Below are 23,713 nucleotides of genomic sequence, written 5' to 3' on the forward strand. Positions count from 1 at the left end.
AACATTGCACTTTTGCATGCATAATTGTGAAAATTAAAGCGAACTCTGTGTGTGCTGTGTGTGTGCCAGACAGCCGGAGCGTTTTTTGGGGGCGGTTCCGGGCGGCAAACCGGAAGGGGGTGGATATGCAGCGGGTGTCCAGGCCAGGCTGGCCGACATGCAAACGAGCTGGGCGAGACTTATGCTGGTGCAGGTGCGAAGCATGCACAGGTGCAACGCCGTCGTCGTCGTCGTCGTCGCCGTCGTCGGTGTTGGTTTTCATTAACGTCATAATGACTGTCGAGCGGGCAGCTTTAATCCTTGGCGCGGGGGAGGAGGGGGGTCTGTCTAGGGTGCTCCGGGCTTCCAAACTCGGACTTGGACATGGACATGGCCATGGACACGGACCTCCTTCGGGCAATTGTGCGCGCACTCACAACAGGAACTTGCGGCGCTGCCGGATATGAGTAATCGCTCAGTCACGTCGCCAGGGCCAGCGCCACTGCCCAGGTCCTGCAGGACTGCAGAAAGATTTTCCCGACAGCCCCTTTTCCAACCCATCCGCCCCCCGTGCATGACGTAACCCACAACGGAAATCGCTCAACGGTCGCCGTGCGCGCGTGCAATTCTCCGGTTAATGCTCGACTCTCCGGTCGGTTCCTGGTGGCCAGTGGAATGCGGAAGGGGAGGGACAGCCAGCAGCAGGATGCACATTTAAACTAAATTGAAAAGCTGAAGCCCTGCGAGTACATGCCCACACAAAATGGGTGAAAGCAACTCGCTTTTAGCGGAAATTAAATCAAATCAAAACGGCGTTATAATGCCACTGTCTGCCTTAAAAAACGTATATTGCTTAAGATTCTGTATCTTGCGGTTAACTTTTCATATGCAGTTTCTCAATATCATGTTAGTTCTAAATAAACTTATCGGACGACCAATCCTAATTGACCACCTGTTAAACAAAATTAACTTTAGAAAACGAAATTGCCTTCCATTTTAACTACACACACAAATTTAACTTGACATTGAGAAAATGGCGGTTAGTAGTTTAAAAGTAGGCTACATTTTTTTAAAGGGTTTATTTTTCACGTCTTTTCATGATAAAGTTAAATCGAATAAACGAATTTGTCTTCTATTTTAACTATAAGTTAACTTTCCCTGGCAGATAAGAAACTATAACTTTAACTTGACATTGAGAAATTGGCGGTAAGTAGTTTGAAAGAAAGCAACATTGGCTGTAAAGAGGTTATTTTTCTGGTCTTTTGGTTTAACCACAATTTTAGTAATGCAAAATAATTCATAGCCTAACCATATTTCCCAAATTTAATATCTTAGACTGATTTTCATACTCCAACTGCAATAAACGAAACCCACAAAGTGCTGCGCTATCGATTTATAGAAAATCCGTTTTTTCGGGGCAGTTAAAAAATTAAACTGGCAACTCAATTTTCCCTGGTCATGAGATGGAAAACTCTCCGCCATGGCCATTCCCCCGGCCCCCTTCAATTGCTGTGGTTCCAAAACTTTGGCCAGTCAACTCGGTGCCCAACTGGCTGTATATCTGCACTTCAGCCCACCTGGCCAACCGCTCCTCAGCGGTGCAGTGAAGCAAGGCTCTCGACCTGTCTGCCTACCTATCCTTTGCTGTCCCGTCCTGTTGCACTTCGCAAACTCGAGGTCCTGGCCTTGCCACGCTGTCTACTCACGGCGCGTACAACATTAAATTTGAACTAATGAAGTTTCTATAAAAACGCGCGGCCAAAAAGAAGCGGGAATTCAATTTCTGCCACCAAAACAGCCAAAGTGCCCAGACACCAAGAAGTGAGGTGAGGTCTTCTTCCAGGTCGCAGTCGAAGTGGAGTCAAGTCAAGGCAAGTCAGGTCTTCCTGCTCACATTCGAGTGACGTGCAAATTACCCCCGAAAACAGGAAAAAACACAAGCAAGATGAAGATGCGGCGCGAATCGGTGGAAACAACAGCCCCATGCCATCCAAGCCATCCATACTATCCCATCCCATCCCATCCCATCCCACCTGCCACCTGCCGCCTAATTGTTTTAGTTGTTGTTCCATGAATATGCTAAATTGTCTGCTACAATTTGCCCTCGCACTCCGTGTACTCCCGGTATCCGTGGCCTCGCTCAGCAAATGTTTATAAATGCAAATTGGCCGAAAAGTGCAGCGGCAGTTGTCGAGAATTCAGAGGAGAATCCCGAGGAGCACCGGGAGGAGGAGGTGGAGGAGTGCTCCGAATGACGGACGTGCTTGGTTGCATTCGGTGTGCGTCAGGAGGGTCTCTGCTGATTGAGGACTTGCCCTGGCTCCGAAACATGGTGTCTGGGCTCTGGAGTCCGGGGAGAGCCCTGAATGAATGAGTGACACCGAAACAATGTGCCGCGATAGCCGCCGTTCGCGGCTCACTTTCGTTTTCTGGCCCTGACACCGCCATACGCTCCATATATGGTTCATATAGTATGGTATAGCACCACATATGTCTATACCATATAATAAACAGCCCGGAGCTCCCGCGGATTGCCGCTGATTGGCGGGCAACCTTCACGCACACTCAGCTCAAGTCAGCTGGGCGTAATCGAGCCACAAGTCGTTCTCAGGGCTGGGAATCGTAATATCAGGGGTACTAAAGAAACCTCTTTTAATCTTTGGCCCCATTAAAATGGAGGTTAAACACCATTCGGCGGGCCAAAAAGTTCTCTATGGTGACCCATTTATGAAGCCTTGTTTGGTAGCTACACAAAGCCAACTTTATTTACATTTGCCAGATAAACATCAGGCTTTTTATTATAATTTTTACTTTTGTGTGCTAATGGAAATCGATTTACTTCAACCTAAGCTTGAAGTACAAAGAAAAAAACTTTTGTGCCATATTTACTTAATAAACAATAAGATTTTATCATCATTGTCCTAGGTATTGTAAAATAGAAATCGATAAACAAATAACAGACATTTAAAAACAAGTTTAAATAGTCTGAAAAAAAATTGTAGCTTAAATCTTAAACGCCTGACTTTAAACTTAAGCCTTAAGTTGAGGCACAAAAAGGAAAGTAAGTTATTTATTCTATTATAATTTATACATTTACCCCTATATGATATAATCGAAATCGATACACAAATAGGGGACAGCTCAAAACAAGTTTAAGGTCTCTTAAAAAGTAGTGTTTAACTTGAAAATCCCAGTGTTGAGTCCTAAAAGCCCGTCTTCATGAAATATGGAGGTAGTAAGTGAGGGCAATCACGAAAAAGGTCAATAAACATTTTTTCCGAGAGCCCCTGGATTGAATACTTTATGCAAGCGCCTCTGACATTCTGAGTGCGTGTGCTCGTGCTTTGTGCAAACAGAAGCTACAGCAAAAGCAACAACGACAACAATTAATATTGCTTTTATTTTTATTGTAAGCTGTAAATTTTTGAAACAACGTTGCTGCTGACATCGTTCGACGCTGACCTTCTCAAGTTTGTTTGTTTGCCTTGTTGGCGCTCAGCTTTGGCTCTTGCTTTTTTCAGATGCCTTTGCTTTTGCTGTTGCTTTGTGCTTTTGCTGCATGCGAGCGAATGGAAAACGAACTGGGGCCAAAGTTTTATTTGTTTGCCTGGGACTGCGTGCAATGCTCTCGAAATAGAAATCCATTGGGGACGCCTGGTGGAAAATCAATTTCAATTGTCTCGCACTTATCGAAAAAGAATGAAAAAAATCGCTTTTCGGTTTTTCATTTTCATTTGCACTTAGCAATTGAAAATTTCAATTGTAAATAATTGTTTAATTATCGACAATTGCAGCTGACTGACTGAGAACCGTTCGTGGCACAGACAACAAAGCGTTCGTTTAGCCCGCCTGCGTCATGGTCGCCCCCTGCTGCCGCCCACCGAAGCACCCATTAAAAGGCCATAAACCGAAATCTGAGTCACGGACTGCGGTTATGGAGAAATATGTGCACGGCCTTTTATATATGGGATAATTAAAGACCCGCAGCCAAATGCCAAATGCGATGTAATTACCATGTAGTTCGCTCGATGCGTATGTCTAATTAACCACACGGCGTATACGCAATCCATATTACGTACACGCCGTGTTGTCTACAGGTCCATTTTGTACATAAATTATGCATCAATCAGTAGTGGATGTATATGGCTGGCCTATTCCGACTGCATTTGCCTGCCCATTGAAAGCACTTCTTTCTCTGGCTTCGGATTTCTGGAATTGGCCTAGCTGTTCAGTGCACTGAAAAATATACTTTTCTAGTGATTATGGCCTTATTGCTTACTAGCTTGGTTTTGTAGTAACTATTGTATACAAAAAAATAAATAGCCAGCGTAAAACCAGTTAATAATATATTATCATGGGTAGATTGTATTGACTTTTAAAAAAAGTTCAGAAATTGTTACAAATCTAGTATCATAAGGGTCTAACAAATAAATGGTAACAATAAATAATAATTAACAAAATTAGCAAATGTCTAAAATCTAGTGCCACTTGGTCTTATATAAAATACGTTGTATTAGTTAAAAATAGTTTAAAACATCTGGTATAATAAGTATATAAGTAATTCGAAATAGTTTAAAATCTAGTGTCATATGGCCTTAACAAAAATTCTGCAGTATGATTTAGAAATAGTTAAGAAACAAGTGTAATAAAAGTTAAAAATTTAAAAAAAAAAACAGTCGTATTAGGAATATTTAAAATTCTAGTGTGATAAGGACTTCAACAACAGTAAATTCAGTCGGAGCAAACGAAAACTAATAACCAAGTGTCATAGGGGCTTAAAAATGCAAAATGTATCTATAACCAAAAAATGTTTATTATTTCTCAATGCCTGCCTCTGTCTCAGAGACCTGGGCAATCTCTGCCGGGCCACTCAAAACTAGTTATGTCTGCAACTGCAGCTGCAATTGTCTGCCGTCCGTCATCTTCTCTGCTCCACTTGGCATTATTTTCCAGCTCCAACTTTCCAATCGCAGCCACTAAAACACTCAGAGTTTGTCGCTTGCCCCCGCCTCTCCTCAGCCAACCAAGATACCATTTCATGAATATACTACCAGAGACGACATCATAATTTGCTGGCCCGACCTCTGAGCGCATGACAAGTTGCGCCTGCCAGGCGATCCGATGGCCATGTGCAATCCAACTCCATTGACTGACAGCCGCTTTGTCTAGCTGCTGGGGCCAAGACTTTCACCGAAAAGCAGGCACAGAGTGGCGAAACGGAGAAAGACAAATGGCGATGGAGGGAAAACCCTAACCTACCACACCTCAAAAGCTGGCATCGCGCAGGAAAGGCAGTTAAGGCGACAGCATAAAATGGCCGTAATCAAAACAAATCAGCGAACGTAGTCTCCATCAAGCTGGGCCATCAATCATGGCCAAAACGAAATGGTCGTCGGCGGAGTTGAATGCGCCAAAACGCGTCGCAGACAAAGCTAAGCGAAAAAAAGACAATCCAGCAAATAAAGAAATCCAAAACATGCCCTCTCCTCCACTCCTCCGCATTAGCCCCAAAGTTATGGCCAAAACACACACATTCAGGCAACGACTTGTGGTCAGAAGGTGCGGGCAAGGGAATGGCAATGGCCAGGCGAAAGAGTGAGGCTATCGGTGGCACAATGAAGTGTTTAGTAAACAAATTGCGGTTGCCTTTTGATAATACGCAGCTCAGCTTAGCACTCGAATGGAAGCTGTGAGGAGCTGGCTCCTTTGTGGTGCCAGCCAGTGGGCGTGGCTGGTGGGTGGTGGGGGGTGGTGGGCTGATATTAAGGCAAGGATGAGCAACTTTATAAGTGCATTGCACCGAAATATCGATTGACGGAGCGCAGCAGCTGGAGCAGCAGGCAGGCAACAAAAGACGACAATCAACGCTGGCGGGTTCAGGCGTTCAACTTAAAATGCGTGTGTGTGCACTGAGATTAAGTTTATTATGCTAAAGATAAATAATAAAATTAATTAATTAATGCATAAGTGCTTAAACCAATCAAGGTATCCCAAGGGGGCTTTATAGTAAATCAAAAATTGATTCGGTTGGCTAATATTGCTGACAATTACCTTGGTCATTCTTGGCTGAGGTTCAATTTCGATGATATAAAAATAGAAGTCATTACGAAAAGGTCTGAAATAGACGTCTCTAGAATTTATGGGTCACTAAAGGCTTATACATTTCAAAATAAGGAAGACCAGTTCTGTTTGTGCGAAGAAAAAAGCTTTTTAAATTGATATTTAGCCATAAATATTATAACCTAACTCAAGAGATCTAAATAAATATAGCACATAACTTTCTTTTTTTAATATTTGTGGGTATAGTTTAATATTTTAAATATATTCTACTTTGAGTTCTTAAAAATCCCCCTTTTTCCCTCCGTGCAACCGCTCAAAGTTTGCCCGAGCATATTAAAAGGACATTGAATGTGCGCGGGTGGGATGATGGTGACCCCCTCCGGAGGTGAGGAGTTGGGGCTCCAGCGCGGTCGCTCGGCTGGGCGTTGGCGTTGGCGCTTGACGGCATCAACGTCACGCAAAAAACCAAAGGGAAACCATAAACTCAAATTAATGACCTCGCCGGGGGGAGTCAGCGAAGGGGCTCCGAGTTCGGAGACAACGGACAAATGCCGAAAGGCGAGACAGAAGCCAATAAGACCTGCAAGAAGAACAACCAGAGCCAAGACGGGGGGGGCCAAAAAATATAGTAACAACAAAAAGAAGGCCAAGACAGGGCGAAAAAAATCAGCCAGCAGAAGTCCAAGTCTGGGCGTGATTTACCGTTAACAGTTTTTTGTTGTTGAAAATTAATCTCATTGCAGGCGATTTCACTGCGATTTTCCCTGCACCGCCACTGCCACTCACTCATACAGGCCCCGAAAAACATATAGATGGTAGATATATACAAATTGGAGCTGCCCCAGAGCAAAAGCGGCAGATGGTCATGGGGAATCGGCTCAGTTGGCTCAGTTTGCTCCGTGATTATGCAGTCGACGTCGCTGCCACATCGTCGTCGTCGTCGTCGTCGTCACAGTCGATTTGTTGTCAAACTGGTTTTACAAATATTTTGCGTTAATCTGGAAGCCCCAGCGATGAGGCGGCCATAGAAGGGGGCGCAGCAGCAGCGGCAGTTACATTGCAGTCGAGTAAAGCTCAGTGAAAGTCGACAGTCTCCCCTCGGCGAAAAAGTACCCCGCCAATCCAACAGTTTCCCCCTTTTGCCAGCCAGCTAGTCAGCTCGCAGCGCATTCAATTGGATTTAGTATAGGTATAGCTATAGATATAGCCATAGAGCCGTAGCTTCCCCCGTCTGTGGGATTTCAGCTCATTCATGGCTCGGTATTTACAGCCAATTATGAGACAAACAAGTCCAAGACGTCGTTTGGCGATGTCATCGTGACACGAACAGAATTCTTGGGATTATAATCAATATTGGGAAAATGATAGCCAATTACGGGCTTTGAAGAGGTGAAATCAAGCACTAGGCGTGGGATCATATTTATGGGAAATTATATCTGAAGTACCCCCAATTCCATTTTATCAAGTACCATTGGAATATCATATCATATTGTCTGCATATCAAGAAACCAATTAAGTATCATTGCAATATCATATCATATCATGTTATATCATATATCATATCGTATCCTATCACATCATACATCATATCACATCACATTATACATCATATCATATCATATATAAAGTTAAGCATTTAAAACAAATCAAGTATCATTGGGATATCATATTATACATTTATAAAGTTAAAAAAAAATCAATAAAGTATCATTGGAACGTTATATCATATCATAAATATATTTATATATTCAAAGGTTTATCCTTTTTTTAAATATTTTAAAAAAGTACTGTAAGAGGTTCCAAAGGGTACTATATAAAATGTCTTTATTTCTTTTTCAAATAAAATAAGAAGTGTGAAATAACACCTTTTTAAAGTCCGAATTTTAAGACATTATAACACCCTTTTTAATAATCTTTATCCCCAGTTTATCTTAGGTATTGTGTGTATTTGTAAGCACCTCTTTAAGCTGCTGCACTAGACTCACCTGGGCATTGAAGTCGAATAGGTATTCGGGGCGCAGCGGACACGGCAGGCCGCACTTGCAGGTACCCTGGGTGAGCAGATAGTCCTTGATCTGGAACTGCGTGCGCAGCGTTTTGCCCGAGGGGCTGTGAAAAGGGTGAAAAAGATAAATGCATTAGTGGAGGGGCGAGATTAATTAATTGAAGGCGGGACAAGCCGGGCCAGTCAAGCCGTTATTCACCGGCTAAACGCACAATTTGTTTTATGGAAATTATGCAATTACCAAGGCCAGAGGCACCCACCCACTCTAGTACAGCGACTATTCCACTATCCCAGGGGCAATTAGCCGCAGCTAAGTGACTAGCTAGCGCAGGCCAATGGATAATGGTCGAGTGCTTGATTAACAGCTCATTAGCATAATGGGCATTAACATGACAATGTAAAGTGATTCGCGCATAAATTAATTTCAATCAGAGGCGATCGCCAGGCAAATAAGTGCGCGTCGATCTGCGCATAATTCAAACTGGTTTCGCCCCTGCGCTACATAGAGTTATTTGCGACCCTTTCGTAATGATACAGTTGGCATTCCTTGAGGAACTCGGATTCTGCGACTGGAATTTAGGGCTGCTGCGTGTCTTGAGAAAATGCGCAACAGATATAAAGTATCTGCGACAAGGGGAAACTGAACATCTGCGAGAACAAAGACGATCTCATCCATATGCACATATTTAGCGATTCGAAACAAAAAACGCGCCTATGCGCCATAAAAATTATGAAAAGGCAAAAAATTGATTTAAATTTCGGTCATTTAATGCCTAAAAAGGAAGGCAAGAGACGCGGCGAATCCAGTTTTAATAATGCCAAGCCCCTTTTGCGAAATGGAACGGGCGGTTTTCCCTTCACAACACACAAGTTAACCCTTCAAAAAACCGCTTCCCTTCCCACCAATCAGGCCACGCATGACCGCAAATCTGCCGACATAAATGTGTTGTCGCATGAGCTGGGGTTACTCCGATATACGTATTACCACAAAAACACAACACTCGTACGCAAAATAAAGAACAAAAAACAGAAACCAGAGGGGCACAAAAAATCGGAGCTGCTTATTAATTGTAAAGTGTGAGCACGTTGAAGGAATCAAGGGCGCTGATGATGACGCCGTCCAAGGAAAGCGGGAAAGGGAGCTGACGCACTCGAACTCGTACTCGAGAGACTGATGCCGGGGCTCAAGTTCGCCACAGCCCCTCGCTTCCTCTGACCCTGGAGAGCTGAAGGTCCACACAGGGAGAAATGTTATGCTAAGAACTGCGAAAAGTATTACAAAATACTGCTTTTCCCCATACAGCTTTTAAAATAGGAAAAGTGATTTTGGTATTTTAAGGTATTTTTGGTATTTTATAAAAATCAAAAAAATAGATTTTTATATTTCTGAAAACCCCGCAGAGGAAAATAACTACGAGAAGTAATACGAAACACTGTATTTTCCCATAAAACGCTTAAAATAGGTTTCCAAACACACCATATTATTTATATAATTTAGGAAAACGTTTTTTGGTATTTTAAGTTATTTTTAGTATTTGTGATATTTCGAAAAACCCCTATTAAAAACTGAACCTTAATTTTTTTTAGAGATTTTTCTTAGCATGTATTTCTTTTTTAATTGGTATGTTATTGAACATGAAATATTTTAAAACGTATTTTTTCCTAAATACCCTTTACACCCCCAAACCTAGCATTTTTCTCAGCGTGCTGACGTTTCAAGAGCGTATGGGAAATCTGAATAATGCATGAAGTGTGAAAGCGGCAAGGGCATTAAATGAAACGACGACGACAGCAACAGGAGCTGTGAGCTGTGAGCTCTGAGCTCCGAGTTGGGAGCTGGAAGATGGTAGATGGTACGAGGTATATGGGAGCCGGAGGAACCGAGCAGCAGAGACAAGAATATAATTGAGCGACAGCAACATCAACAGCAGCAACACAGGGACGACAGCAGCAGCAACGAGAATCGTGTTACGGGTTAAACGAGTATGCGAATTGTCAATTGAGTAGCCCTTTTAGCTGGCCAAACAGGAGATGCCTCCGCATCTCATCTGTTATCATCCCAGCTCCAAGTTCCCAGTCCCAGTCCCAGTCCCAGTTCCCAGTTCCCAGTTGCAGGCTCGCAGCATAATCATCATCAATGGGGTGAAGGAGACCGGTTCTGGTTTGTTTTATTAATTATTTTTAACTACTTACGAGGGCCCAGAGCTTGATGGGCGACTGAGCCACGTTCGAGATTGGAAAAATCGATGGCAAGTCGATTGCCAGACATCACGAAGGACTCCGAGTGAGAAAGGGAGCGGGCGAATCGATTGAGCGGGACGGCGAATCATCAACGCCAAAAGCTTATGGCTCAATTTGTATGCAGCTGGCGTGGCGAGAGGCTTAAGAGCATACCGCTTACTGCTTACTGCCTGCCACTTACCACCGCAGTTGAGGCGGCTGGGGCAGCAGGGCAAACACGCAGCAGGCATCATGCACGGCGAGAAATTAATAGGGCTCAAGGGGCACCTCAAATCACCTCGTTGCCAGGGCAAACATAATTGCAATCCATTTAGGCCAACAAAAGTTCAAGTCTTGCATCATAAACATCTTATGATAGACTAGTTCTATAAGAATTGAGTTTTAGACCAGTTTGTGTCGTATATTTTATACACTTTAGTTGTGATAATAAGTATTAGTAGTTTCTAACATTTCAACCTTATAAAGCAAGTAGGTTCTGAATTCCCAACAGAACGTGTTATTTTTGTGTGCACTTCAAATTACCTCGTTGCATCTAGTTTAGGCCATTAAATATGCCTTATAAATATTTCATTATGAAAATAATTCTAAAAGTATTACGGTTTATACCAGTTTGTGTGATATATTTTATAGGTTTTCCACTTTCGTAATTATTATAGGTATTAGTATACTTCATTTCTAACATTTCAAACTTTTATATGTATTTTCTACATTTATTATACGATCATTTTGGCCAAGCAGCTTTAATTTGTGTAGACTTGTTATTGACATCAAAGGTGCAACAGTAGTAAGCCAAGATTTCAGTTCTCTCTGTGGCAGACGAATAAGTCGGCAACTCATTAAATTCTTTCTTCAGCCCGTGCTTCCCTTTTTTTGTGGTATTTGCACAAAATGCGCTAATAATGTGAGTGGTTGCATGGTAGCCCTGCCCTGCAATCCCTGCCAGTCCACTCCACTTTCCCGCTCTGTGGCAACATGAAAGGCGTTGGGCTAACGAGTTAAAATAATTTAATAAATTGCTCACACAAAAAGCCAAGTGCCAGAGAGTTGCTGTGGAGTGGCCATCGCCCATCGCCAGTCAGCCATCAGCCATCCGCCAGTCGCCATCAGGCAGTCGTCTTGAAAGGGCCCTGTGTAACTGTGTGAAAAGGTGGAAAAGTTTTACGCCCTGTGACCTTGAGTGCACCCTCGAGCGCGGAGGAAAAAGAGTTGAGAGTGCAGACAGCTGAGACTGCAAATGGGATTGCGAGTGGATTGGTGCTGGGTGTTGGCCTCCGGCAGGGCCCGAGCCTATTACTAAATTAATAATCCCAAACAGCGCAAACACAAAAGCAACAGCACGGCAACAGCGACTTAACTGGGCCCAAAGGCAGTGGGCCACAGCTAGGCCGTGGCGCATGAAACTGTAAAAAATTATCGCACAAAGCCAGCCAGACAGGGGCGGAGGCCACTGCCCGAAAGGAGGGGTCGACAGACAGACAGGCAGGCCATCCTCTGGGCCTGGACTTTATCCGTTGTCCTTGTGCCGTCATGTCCTTGACAACGCGAAAAGAAGCGAGGAGCAGGCGGCCCACAAAAACGAAAAACGAACGAACGCGGCCAATCGCAATATGAATCATGCCCACGCTGGAAAAAGATGATGCCAAAGGCGTTTCCTTTATAGGAACTAACGCTCTAAGTACCCTACTCCAAAGTTTTGATCTGTTATATATTATTATCTGTTAGGATATCAAAAGGATTATTCCATGTTTACACATAGATTTCACTCTCACATAATAGCTTTAGTCCCCAAAACAATATATTTTTTATTAAATGATTATACATAAGGCAATTAATATCAATTTTCCAAATGTTCGATTCACTAATCTAGTAAATACATTTTAATAAGCCCTATGTGGATCTATTATCTAAGATATTCTTTGATAATACCCCTTATTTCGTAGAGCAAATACTTTATAAAATACTAAAAATAAATCACTTTCCAAAGTCCATATTCCTAGCAACTTTAGCAACTTTATTTATAGAAATTGAGGAAACATTTCATAAAGACAGCTGTTAGTCAGCCAAACTTAATCTGACGTTTAATTCTCAACTCTCAAGCTCATTATCACCAACTCCCATGAGTCAAAGGCGGCTTTTGGGCTAAAAACTTTCCTAGGGGTTTTCCCACGATATCAGCGACGACAAATTCGCATGGTGGGCGTTGACCAAAGTCAACAAGTCGGAGAGCCAGCGCTAAGCTGGCGGATTCGCAACAAATGCCTAAATGTGAGTAAAATAAACACATTTCAAAGGTCCCCGTCCGTCCGTCCTTCCGTCCGTGCGTCCGTCGGACTCTTTATCTGTCTGCCACTCCGGCTGAATGACTGACGGACAATGGAGCGGAGGCAGAGGTGGCCTAGGCAAACAGAGGAGGGACCAACTGCTGATGCAACCTACGCGTCCGCTGAAAGGTTCATCCCGAGGTAGGAGGGAGTATGAAAAACGGGGAAAAAAACAGGCCTCGTGGCAGGGTGCACATGCATATAGAAGTAGGTATACCCAAGCGCTAGTTGGGAAAATTGAAAACTGCTTGAATCGCTGGCAAAACTATTCCGCATTCTTTGCAGCTCTTTACAGCATTTTGCTGGCTGGCGGGGCGCTTCGACCCGTTTTCGTTTCCACTCGATTCGATCGGCGATCTCCAGCTGCCGTTTTGGATTTATGATTTATGCGCCCGTTGCCGCACAGTGGGCGTCCTCCCCTGACTTCATTTGGCTTTGACCCGGTCACAGTCCTTACTTCGCCCTCCGCCGATGTCACGTTGCGCCGAGCCATTTAGCACTTGAGCAAACAACAACGACTGCGGCACGGGCAACAGCAACAGCAGCAAGATTTAAATGCTTGCGCAACAATTATTGATTTAGTACACAATTTGTGCAACATTCTTTCCAAGAAAAAGCCGAAACGAAGCCAACTTGCAAGGACGGAAGCTAAACAAGAAGCGGTATTCATGGGGCCAGCGCTGCCGGTTAAGCTGTTTTGGGGTCTAGAAAAATGTAGCTATTAAATGGGATTTTTACTGTTCATATTAGACCACTTAAGGACTGTTTTCCTGACCTCATGTTAAAACAAAAGTAATATATATGTAGGTATGAGTTGGGACCGTTTTCTCTTCTTTGACTAGGGGAAATTGCAGTTTAACTTGCGGACATTATAACGGACATTGGACTTTTAAACCTTCTTTTAATTTAATATGAGGTCTAGAGGCCTTTTAACATTTTCAAATTATTTCAGAACATTAAAATCATCTTGCATCTTTGCGAAATTAAAAGAGAATCTTAAGGAAAACGAAGTTTAAAATACGGACAAAATAACGGAAATTAGACTTCAAAATTTTATTTGGTTTAACATGAGGACGAGAAAATGGCCTCTTTGACATTTTAGTTTTATTCCAGAAGATTTTAATCAGCTTGCGGACATCCCTTGGCACTTTTTAGGACTTATTTGACATTTCATTGAGTTCTTATAGCTAAAAGACCCCATATCTTATTTCAAATAACTGGTTGAGCTACAACAAAAGAAGTAGCTACCCTTGTTTCACCCTTTTATTCTGCAGTTCCTTCTAAAATATATATTTTTTGCAAAATTTCAGCAATTGCTGTCACCCAAAGTCGGACAACACGGCTGGCGCACCGACGGGTTATCTGGCTTACTGAAACACGAAAAAGAATGCTCGCCTCGAAAATTTGCAAGGGGGCCATGGCGACCATCCGCTTGGGCAAACAGCAAATGGCAACCGGCAACCCAGCGAAACCCGGCAGCAACACGCAACGTGGAAATGAGCAGCAGCTGCTGTAGTTGGCTGTAGTTGCCGCTGGTGGTGGACAATGACAACGCTTGACACACGATGTCATGTCGTCGCTGGGCACAAGTAAATACCAGTGGGCAGAGGACGTGGCAGCCAGCGGTGCCCTCAAAGTGTGTCCTTCCATGGCGGGGTAATGGCCCAGAGAGTGACTGCCTAGCTGCCTGGCTGACTGGCTGAGTGAAATGTGACATTGCCGGTAAATGGACTGCGTCGGATAAGCTTCTTGACGCTCCTCACCAGCTACGTGAGTCGAGTTCTAAAACCCAATAATCATAACGATGGCCTGTCATAATGAGAATCTCGGCTTGGAACTCGAAAAGCAAACACAATGTGCCCCCTGGAAGCTTTCAATCTGCCAATTCGCCACCATAATCCATGCAAGTGGTTCGAAAAGCAGTTAGCCCAGTCAACCCTTTTTCTGCTTTCCTGGGCAATTGAGCCCCGGGGCAACAGCTGCGAGGGAAACTATCCCAGAACGAGACTACGACACCGAGGAGTCAAGCACTCAGAAGTGCCAGCCACTTATAAAATCAACAATTACCCAACATCGGCAACACGGCCACAAAACTCGCAAACTGTTTGCACAGAGCCCAAAAAAAAAGAGACTGAGCCCCCCTTTTTGGCCCTGAGGCAAATTGGACAGCGAGAACAATTACAAGTACCCAGGCAGACCAAGCAGATATATCCACATACTCGATGCCTTTCAGCATATCTGAGTAAACATTTTATTTGAGTTTGTAATTATGTGTGCTTGATGATAACTCGCAGATAATGCCAGGTAAATATTTACCCCCGAGTCGTTGATGGTTGCTAGTTGTTGTCTGGTTGCAAAAACATTTCTGACACGACTACTGCAACCCCCCAGACGCCCACTAAACAACAACATGCGAGGCCCCCTTTTTCACCACCACCATCTCTGACCCCTTGGACAGTGGCATTTCCTGTGCCGCAGAGGGGGGATCGCTGAACATTTTTATGGCTTCTCGAATGCGTTTGCCTTTGCCACAGACAATAACCAGATTGACTTTTAGCCCGGGCCCCCAAAGTGCTGTAAATGTCATGTCCGTAGTACAGAACACAGCCCCCGGCCGCAGAATCAACAAGCTTTTCGGCCCCGTGAAGAGTGCTCAACGGGGAGATATCCTGTAACCGCAGATGCTCCCCGATATTTGCAGATATTCCTCGGCTGCTCACCTGATGTAGGCCACCTCATTGTTGCTGGTCAAGCGACGCCAGCCAGGGGCCAAATTTCCATTGTACGTGGTCGTAGTTGCAGGCTTCCTGTTGCCATTGCTACTGGCATTGTTGGCTTTGGCAACATTCTTGGCATAGAGCTGATTGTTCTGACTCATTTGACGCGATGCAATGGTTGTCGGCATGCAATGCGTTGCCCCAGCAGCAGCAGCAACAGTTGCCGCCGTTACTGCAGCCGTTGCCGTTGACTTTATTGGCAACTTTATTTGCGCCTGGCGCTGTTTGGTTTGTTGCTGTTGCTGCTGTTGTTGCTGCTGCTGCTGCTGCTGCTGTTGGTGTTGCAGCAGGAGTTGTTGCTGGTTGCTGGTGGGGCAGACAAATATATGCTGCTGCTGCTGCTGCTGCTGCTGACTGGCTCGCTGCTGCTGCTGTTGCTGCTGCAGTTGATTGGTTACTTGCATCATGTTGCCGCTGCCATTGCCATTTACCAAGCCAGCTGGTAATATCTGTTGCGTATGCTGCTGCTGCTGCTGCTGCTGATGATGTTGCTGCTGCACCGTTGCACTTGTAACGACCCGCGATACAAATTTCGTCTGTTGCTGCTGGAAAAACTGATGATGCTGCTGCTGCTGGAGCTGTTGTTGCTGCTGATGTTGGTGCAACGGCAACATTTGCTGCTGCTGCTGTTGGTGATGCATCTCGCTGACCACTGTCTCAGCGCTGCCAGCAATATTCAGTTTGTGCTGGTGCTGATGTTGCTGCTGTTGCTGGCCAGCAGATGCGGCGGCCATGGCGATAACAGCAGCCGTTTAGGAGCTCCTTCGCGATTCAGGGCCTGCAAGGAGAACAGGGAAATTTTACCATTAATCACAGTCAATGATAGGATCTTTAGTTTGGAGAGTAATCATTTATATAGAATTTGGTTGCATGAATGTACTATTAAAGGTTTCAAAAAGTTGTATCCTGCATAATCACTATTCCTTTTACAATGTGCCTTTTTTTTTGACTAAGTCAGTGAAGGAATCTAAAAATTCAAATAATATATTGTATAATATGTGATTTTAAAGAAGTTTATTATGTGTATCTTGAAGGAAGTGGTCTGAATTTAATTATTTAAGGAATAATTATGGATTCTCATTGCATTGTATTGATATAATATGAGGTTTTGAAGAGATTTAATGAATATATCTTGAAGGAAGTGGTCTGAATTTCAATGACATGCATATTATTCTCAAAGATATATCCATTCCTAATGACCTAAGCAAATGTATAGTAGATTAGCCCTTCCTAGCCTTTGTTGGCTTTGGTCAGTGGAAATCTCCTGGGCATGACACCATCATCAGAGGGCTTTGTCTCTGGGCTTTCGGTTGACTCAGGGCCTCGAGTTCAATCGAATGGTATTGCGTTGCGGCCTTTGTTTCCCGCCAGCAAGTTGACCACTTACAAAGGTAGCAAAAATAGAATTGAAGGCCCAATCAGCGTTTATGCGCTGCGCGTGTAATGAACATGGAAGTGGTCTAAATCTGGTTTAACCGCCGTCTCACGCACATCCAAGCCGTGAAGCGGAGGCAAGCCCACAAGGTCGTAAACCCGTATGCGCACTCGAATAGATAGGGCTAACTGGACGATCGCATAAACGACAAATTGTGGGCCGCACCTTTCGGTATTTCGTTATTTATGCGTTGTTAAGTTTCTGCCCCCTATTTCCCCCTGTTCTGCCAGCCACTCACCTTTTAGCGTGCTTTTCGCTTTGCTCATTTGCCAGCATATTAAATTAATTTTGAGTTATTGTGTAAACGAGACGCGGCCATGTCATGTTCGTGTTTTTATGGTTTCTCTTCTTTTAAAACACTTAATTTCACTTTTTTTCTTTATTATTATTATTTTGTATGCCACTCGGCTGCTTATTTTTGCTGTAATAATGCGACAACGACTTTTGTGCTGTGCTGCGTGCGTTGTGGTGTTTGTACACGGCTATAAACTGTTAGAACTTAAGTTATTTTTAATTATTGTGATAATTGAAAAATAGTAAAAAAAAATCAATCATCAGATATACATGGAACTGAAGAATTCGCGGTTTCTTCTGCGACTTTTGTGCTTTGCTGCGTGTGTTTGGATGTTTGTACACGGCGACCTTTAGTTATTTTTAATAAATGTCAAAAGAATTTTAAAATATTAGAAAAAGAAACAATCATCATTTCAAATGAACTTAGGAATGAAGAGCTGGCGTTTTCTTTGTGGAATAAAATTCTGCCTTTCTTATACAAATTGCTCTTAAATGTTTATAGATAAACAACTATGGAATCGTTTTGGCTGAAGTATAGGTATATATTCGATTAGGTTACAATAATCTGGAGACCCTATATCAAGGTTAAAGTGGTCTATACTTCCGTAGAAAACGAGATTAAACCATATTGCCATATTGCATATGTTATTTTGAGCAACCGTTAAGCGATTTTGAATCGATTTCAATGTTTGTTTTGATTATTTCTCCTGGTGTACAATCTGCTCATGACTTCATTTGGAATTCAGAAAACGAACGTCAGCAGTGGCGAATGAAGAGTGGAGAGCAGAGAGCGCAGAGCGCGTAAAAGTAGGTGAATGGAGCATGAAGACACCAGGACAGAGAGCGGGGAGAGCGCGCGAGGGGGAGGTTGTGGGGGTGAGGGGAGAGGTGGTGGCACTTCACCCACACCACGGCTACCCCACTCTCTCTTTGTACCTCTCCGCTCCCCCTTCCACTCCCTCTCCCTCTTTCTCTCTCACCTTCCCGCCTGTGTTTTTAGTTTGGCACAATTTGCAGACTGCTTTTTAAGTAGTATAATTAATGCGTGCTTATTTGTTTGTTTGTGTTGCGCGGTGGACAATACACCACCACCACCTGCCCTGTGGTTCTGCTCCGGCGATCAGCGCGCCAGCCAGAGGGCAAGGGAGGAGGGGGGAGAGCAGCTGTTCGCCTTGGGCAGTGGGATGAAAACGAATATTGGTGGCTATCTCGGTGCACTGGTATGGGTATTGGGCAATCGCACAAACACACACACAACACGCGTGCCTATGCTGCGGTTTACTGCTGCCGCTGCTGCTGCTGCTGCTATAATATGTACAAAGTGACCTCAATACGCATTACGCTACAAAACACACGCACAACAAACGTACACACAACTGACGGCCGACGAATGCACTTCGTTTTGGGCTTTATTATGCACAGACTCGGATTACGCCAAATGCCAATTAAATATGAATTAATTACAACAATTTTGTGTCGCTCGATTCGATTCACGCAATATTATGGCCCTCTCCCGCTCTCTTTCTGGCCTGGCCCGCTCTCACTCTCTCTTTCTCCCTCTCTCGCTCTCTCTCCCTCTATCACTCGCATTGGCAAACGCGCACACGAAAATTGCTTTTAACTTTACGAATTTGGACTTTTATTCACTTTTTGCCCGGCCAATTGGACCTTTTACACACCTTATTGCGCTGCGCTTTCGGCGTCGGCGAGTGCGCGCATTTGTTTTGGAATTTTTTATGCTGTATTTAACGGAAAATCGACGCAACCGACGACCGCAACTCCGTGCACTTTCCCGACCGCGGCAACAACAAATTGTGATGTGACCTAGAGATGGGACAACACCGATGTTAGCATCTCTGTTATCGATGTTTTCCTACTGAAATCGAAGAGGAAGAGATGTCGATGTGTTATCGGAACTTCACATCAACTTTCGGCGTAATCGGGTCTAGAGTTTTAAAGCCCTGGTCGATATATAAATATCGATGCTTCCTTTTAAACATCGATGTTGGCGGGAAACTAAAGGTTTTCTAAAAATTGGAAAAAAATATCTTATTATATCTTAGGAGGAAGTCGTCCACCTGGGAAAAGGCCTCGCCGCTCCTTTATTTTAATTATTTTAATTAATTATAAAACATTTTCTTATTAAATGAAACCTGAGATTTCCTATCACTATACCTGGGAGTATATTGATCCAAAAATTTTTAACGCTTAGAAAAGTAAATCAAAGTAAAGGTGTAAGCCGAGCTGAACTAAGCGTTTGTTCGTCTGTCACGTCAATTAAAAAAAAAATCAAAAATGCTGGACATTTTCAAGAAACCCTATGCGGACTCCAAGCAACTGCCGTTGGCCAGTGGACCGCTTCCCATCCTGATTATCATCGCTGGTTATCTGCTGGTCGTCTTCAAGGCGGGCAGAAAGTTCATGGAGCACCGCGAGCCGTACAATCTTCGGGGAGTGCTTAAGTGCTACAACGTGTTCCAGATCTGCTACAACATGATGATGCTCTTGCCCGTGAGTCCATGATCCTGGGGCTATTCACACATATAATTCTACTTCAAGAAGTCCTTTCTTAGGGATACTACTTCATGCTAGTCTTCCAGCCGTACAACTTTCGCTGCATGACCATCCTGCCGCAGGACCATCCCCTGAAGAGTTGGGAGCGCACCATCAGCTATGCCTACTACATTAATAAGATTGTGGACCTGCTGGACACCGTGTTCTGTGTGCTGCGCAAGAAGTACATGCAAATAACGTTCCTGCACGTGTTCCACCACGTGCTGATGCCCTCTGCAGGATACTTGATAATCCGCTTCCAGGGCTATGGAGGTCATCTCTTCTTCCTCTGCTCCTTCAATGTCATCGTCCACATCTTCATGTATGGCTACTACTATTCGGCGATCGAGGGCAACGCTGTGCGCTGGAAACGCTACCTGACGCTCCTGCAAATGATGCAGTTCATCCTCATGTTCGGCCACTGTGCCTTCACCGCCATGCAGCGCGAGTGCAAGGCCTCGCAGGGCACCCTCTTCCTGGTCAGCTGCGCCACCGCGGTCATGTTCATCATGTTTGCCAATTTCTACTTCCAGTGCTACATGAAATCGAAGGAAAAGAGGAATTGACTGAAATTGAAACTACTTTAAATAAAATCTTTATTTGCCTGTGAAATTAATTTTGAATTTTAACGGCTCCGATCATTACCGAACATTAGGGTTACTCCCTGCATGGTCTTTTAGCACACTTTAAGTTATCGATTACTTACCATCTCTAGTCAAGTGCAACAAAAGGCGCGCGTTGCCGGCAACCGTCGAATTTTGCAATTATTTGCGAAATACAACTTGAAATAGTAAAATAAAACTAAATTATAGGTAACCAATCGATGATTCTGCGGCACTGACTGGCATCATGTCATCCAGTTCCACCAGCAATGCCTGCAAGCTGCTGCTCCTCGGCCGCTGCCTGCGCGCCGTGCTCCTCAGCGTGGCCATTCAGTTCCTGCTGCTCACCGTCTTCCTGCTGTCGGTGAACTTCACGCTGCTCCACCCGCTCCAATGGGTGACGGGAACGCTGCGTCTGGTGGCCAGCTGGTACACCTGGTTCGCCAGCATCCCACTGGTGGTCTCCGTGGTCCTGTACGGCGTGTCCCTGTGCCAGCAGCACCTGTCGGAGCGCCCCTACTGTCCTACTCGCTACCGCTGGCTCCTGCACTACGGTCCCCGCAAGCTGCTCTTCCTGGGCGCCCACATCCTGGTCGGACTCCTCACCGCTTGGCTATACACCGGCTATCTGCACATGGACTATCAGTAAGACGGCCGGAATAGAAGAAGAAGGTATCATTACTGATAAATTTATCCTTATTTCCAGGCATCTGCGATACCAGTGCTCTGCTGAGGAATGCGTGAGTGCCTACCATGTCTATCTGCTGGGCATGGGCATTGCGGCCGGCTGCTACTACTTTGTCTCCGTTCACATGCGACATGAGATTTCAATTGAATTTCCCGTCGTTGAGCAATCCCGGGCAGAAAAGTTGCGTGAACTACTCTATGCCAGCTTGCCCCGGTCTCTGGTTAGATCCTTGATGCCCACGCTCAGCTACACGCTCGCTTTTTGGCTTTTCGGACCTCTGATTTGCCGCAAACTCAGTTACATTCTTTCCGTGGACGTGGACCAGCGACTGGAGGGATTCTTCGGCGTGGCCATCAATTTGCGACTGCTTTTCTACGGCTATTTGCTGACCGCTCAGATACTGAGCAACATGCACCTCATGCGCTGCTTCTATGGCATTCTGCTCTCGGAGGATCTGCCCCTGGTGGTGACCAAACAGCGAGCGGCCTTTGCCCATGAGCAAGAGATCACCATGGTGGCGGGTCTTGGAGTCTTCAACGTTTACGTGGTCCAGTGCCTGGCTGCTCACTATTTCTACAAGTTGGCGTTGCGAAAGGGTTCGACCCAGCGGGCGGAGATTTTCCAGCTCACAGAGCCGGGCAATCGGCCAGCAAATTGGCGCTCCCTCTGCGACCAGTGCCTGAGTATTCTCGGCAGCTTCACCGAGGACCTCACCGAGTCCATGCAGAAGATAAGTGTGCTCAAGGGAGCTCAGAGCCTGCCCATACCGAAAATCAGCGAAACCGTTTCAACTAGCTTGATGGCCGAGAAGCTGCTGCTGCGACAGTACAACCAAACGCACGGTATTCGACCCATTCTGTTGCCTAAACCCGAGGAAGCCGCGAATCGCCCAGCTGCTGATGGCGTCCGCCATGTGCCCAACTGGTGCGAGCGAGTTTCCACGCAGCTGGAACAGGGGCTGCAGCGTTTGATCCAGCGGATTCCCGGCATTGTGTACCTCTTCAACGAGCCCGAAGGTTCCAAGACCACGTTTCTGCTGGCCAACTCGCTGCCTGTGGTTTATATGACGCAGGCTCTGGCGCAGATCTGTGTGGCCTCGCTCAAAGAGGATCCATACGGTGTGGTGCAGAACGACTTGCCGGCCATCATCAAGGCGATAAACAAGCTGCGGAACGAGCTGGAGAAGCTGAGTAGCGTGATTGGCAATCTCAAAGCACCTAGCTCCAGTTTCAAAGTCCTCCGCTGCGCTGTGCGCCGCAGCCTGTACGCCATCTGCAACTCCTTCTGCGACTACCTCGGCGATATCCTGCCCCCCGGCGAGGAACTGCGGCAGCTGCAGGACCTAGTCTGCCAGGATTAGAACCCAACGTCCATCACATTACACACTCATCTTGTACACTGTTTTGCATCTCTTTTTTCTTTAGTTGTTGTCTGCGGTAACAATAAAAATTAATAAATATAACTACAAACGTACAATAGTTATACAAAACTATTGACTTTCTCACTTAGAGTACGAAATGGTAACACGCGATTTGATCATAACTAGCACTGATGAAATGGTCTGCAGGGTGAATGTGTACAAGCGCGGGCAGTCCAGCCTCACTGCTCCTCCATGGCCACGGCCATCATGAGCAGGGCCACATCCTCTTCCAGCTGGCGATTGGGTCAAAGGGTTGCTTTCGCTGGCAGTGGGCTGGCGACAGTGACGGCAGTGGCCTCTCCCAACGACTGTTCCAGCTGCTCGGCCACCTCATCCAGGTGCCGGAGTGCCTCCTTGGCCTTGCGGTTGCGTCCGTCCACGAAGATCTGCGTGTCCAGGAAATGCAGGGCTCGGAAGGCCATGCCGCCCTGCGGGTCATATAAACTGTCGATGGACTTGGGGTTCCTGGCGCTGGCGCTCTGATCCGGCGTGCTGGGATCGAAGGGAACATACTCCTGAATAGGCTCCTTGTGCCAGCGGAAGATGTTGCGCGAATCTGGAAGGAAATATTTATATGATTATCTAGTACTTATATGGGTTAGTCGGTTTAGAACCTAGATCAGCCAGCACTCGCGTCATTTCCCTTATCTGGGCATCCTGGCGCTCCAGCCGGAAGCTCATCTCCGTCAGCGTGTTGGTCAGTTCCATCTTTTCCGCCTGCGCCAACTCATTCTTCTTGTTCTCCTTGATGGTTTGTCTGTAAGGTGGGTATTATTATAGCTCTGGGATGGCTAGAAAGTCCAGTCCACTAACCTCGAGTACTCGAAGATCAGGAGACCGGCTCCGATCGAGAAGATGATGAATTCGCCCAGCAGATTGGCTCCTAGCTCAATGGCCATCGCCTCGTTCAGCGGCGGGACATTCACCCGGCCTCCCATGTTCAGGGCCCACATCTTGGTCTTGACCTCCACCCAATTGTAGACTGGAAAAGCGGAATTTTAGCCATAATCTCATATAATCATAAATAATATCCCTTACACTGCGCCGGCGGCATGCAAATGTACTTTCTGAAGAAGGGACTCGACTTGGCGTTGGACTTAATTACATTGGCTATCGGCTTGCTGATCTGCTTGATGGCCAAGACACCAAGCTTGGCCGCCGGGAAGACGCCAATAACCATTATTTCAGTTTTTACTAATAACTATTACAAAATATTCCTGCAAAATTAGAGATGTGTACGAGACAGCGGTGTGCGCATCGGTCGATAGGCAGACTTTTAGTGATGGCAAATCGAAAGTTTAAAAGTAACCGTCATGTTGCTAATAACGGGTCACGCTC

The 23,713-nt window shown here is 45.2% G+C and overlaps 4 protein-coding genes across 15 annotated transcripts in view; 2 read left to right on the forward strand and 2 right to left on the reverse strand.

Moving 5' to 3' along the window:
• The window catches only part of LOC108024630 (uncharacterized), a 32,435-nt gene extending 13,516 nt beyond the window's left edge, over window positions 1–18,919 (reverse strand). For 5 of the 12 annotated variants that reach the window (XM_044094905.2, XM_017094671.3, XM_044094915.2 and 2 more), the window contains exons 1-4: window positions 18,792–18,919; window positions 17,057–17,316; window positions 15,327–16,161; window positions 8,025–8,148 (exon numbers count right to left, since the gene is read on the reverse strand). In XM_044094905.2, the coding sequence (XP_043950840.1) occupies window positions 8,025–8,148; window positions 15,327–16,117 (915 nt within the window). In that variant the 5' untranslated portion in view covers window positions 16,118–16,161; window positions 17,057–17,316; window positions 18,792–18,919. The other 7 variants (XM_050888502.1, XM_044094889.2, XM_044094868.2 and 4 more) reach the window with 7 other exon arrangements.
• A 430-nt stretch (window positions 18,920–19,349) lies between these two features.
• On the forward strand, window positions 19,350–20,277 carry LOC108024786 (elongation of very long chain fatty acids protein F). Its single transcript, XM_017094901.2, has 2 exons — window positions 19,350–19,623; window positions 19,686–20,277. The coding sequence occupies exons 1-2, from the start codon at window positions 19,408–19,410 to the stop codon at window positions 20,229–20,231; spliced, it is 762 nt and encodes a 253-aa protein (XP_016950390.1). The 5' UTR covers window positions 19,350–19,407; the 3' UTR covers window positions 20,232–20,277.
• A 102-nt stretch (window positions 20,278–20,379) lies between these two features.
• LOC108024785 (nucleoporin Ndc1) lies at window positions 20,380–22,444 on the forward strand. The gene is made up of 2 exons (XM_017094900.2): window positions 20,380–20,912; window positions 20,974–22,444. Exons 1-2 carry the CDS (start codon window positions 20,515–20,517, stop codon window positions 22,313–22,315), a joined length of 1,740 nt encoding a protein of 579 aa, XP_016950389.1. The 5' UTR covers window positions 20,380–20,514; the 3' UTR covers window positions 22,316–22,444.
• LOC108024787 (putative OPA3-like protein CG13603) lies at window positions 22,347–23,632 on the reverse strand. The gene is made up of 4 exons (XM_017094904.3): window positions 23,414–23,632; window positions 23,189–23,357; window positions 22,990–23,132; window positions 22,347–22,931 (listed from the first exon to the last, which is right to left on the reverse strand). Exons 1-4 carry the CDS (start codon window positions 23,553–23,555, stop codon window positions 22,621–22,623), a joined length of 765 nt encoding a protein of 254 aa, XP_016950393.1. The 5' UTR covers window positions 23,556–23,632; the 3' UTR covers window positions 22,347–22,620.
• Between the last annotated feature and the right edge of the window lie 81 nt (window positions 23,633–23,713).

This window comes from Drosophila biarmipes, chromosome 3R (genome assembly GCF_025231255.1).
Source record: "Drosophila biarmipes strain raj3 chromosome 3R, RU_DBia_V1.1, whole genome shotgun sequence".
In the NCBI taxonomy this organism is placed as follows: domain Eukaryota; kingdom Metazoa; phylum Arthropoda; class Insecta; order Diptera; family Drosophilidae; genus Drosophila; species Drosophila biarmipes.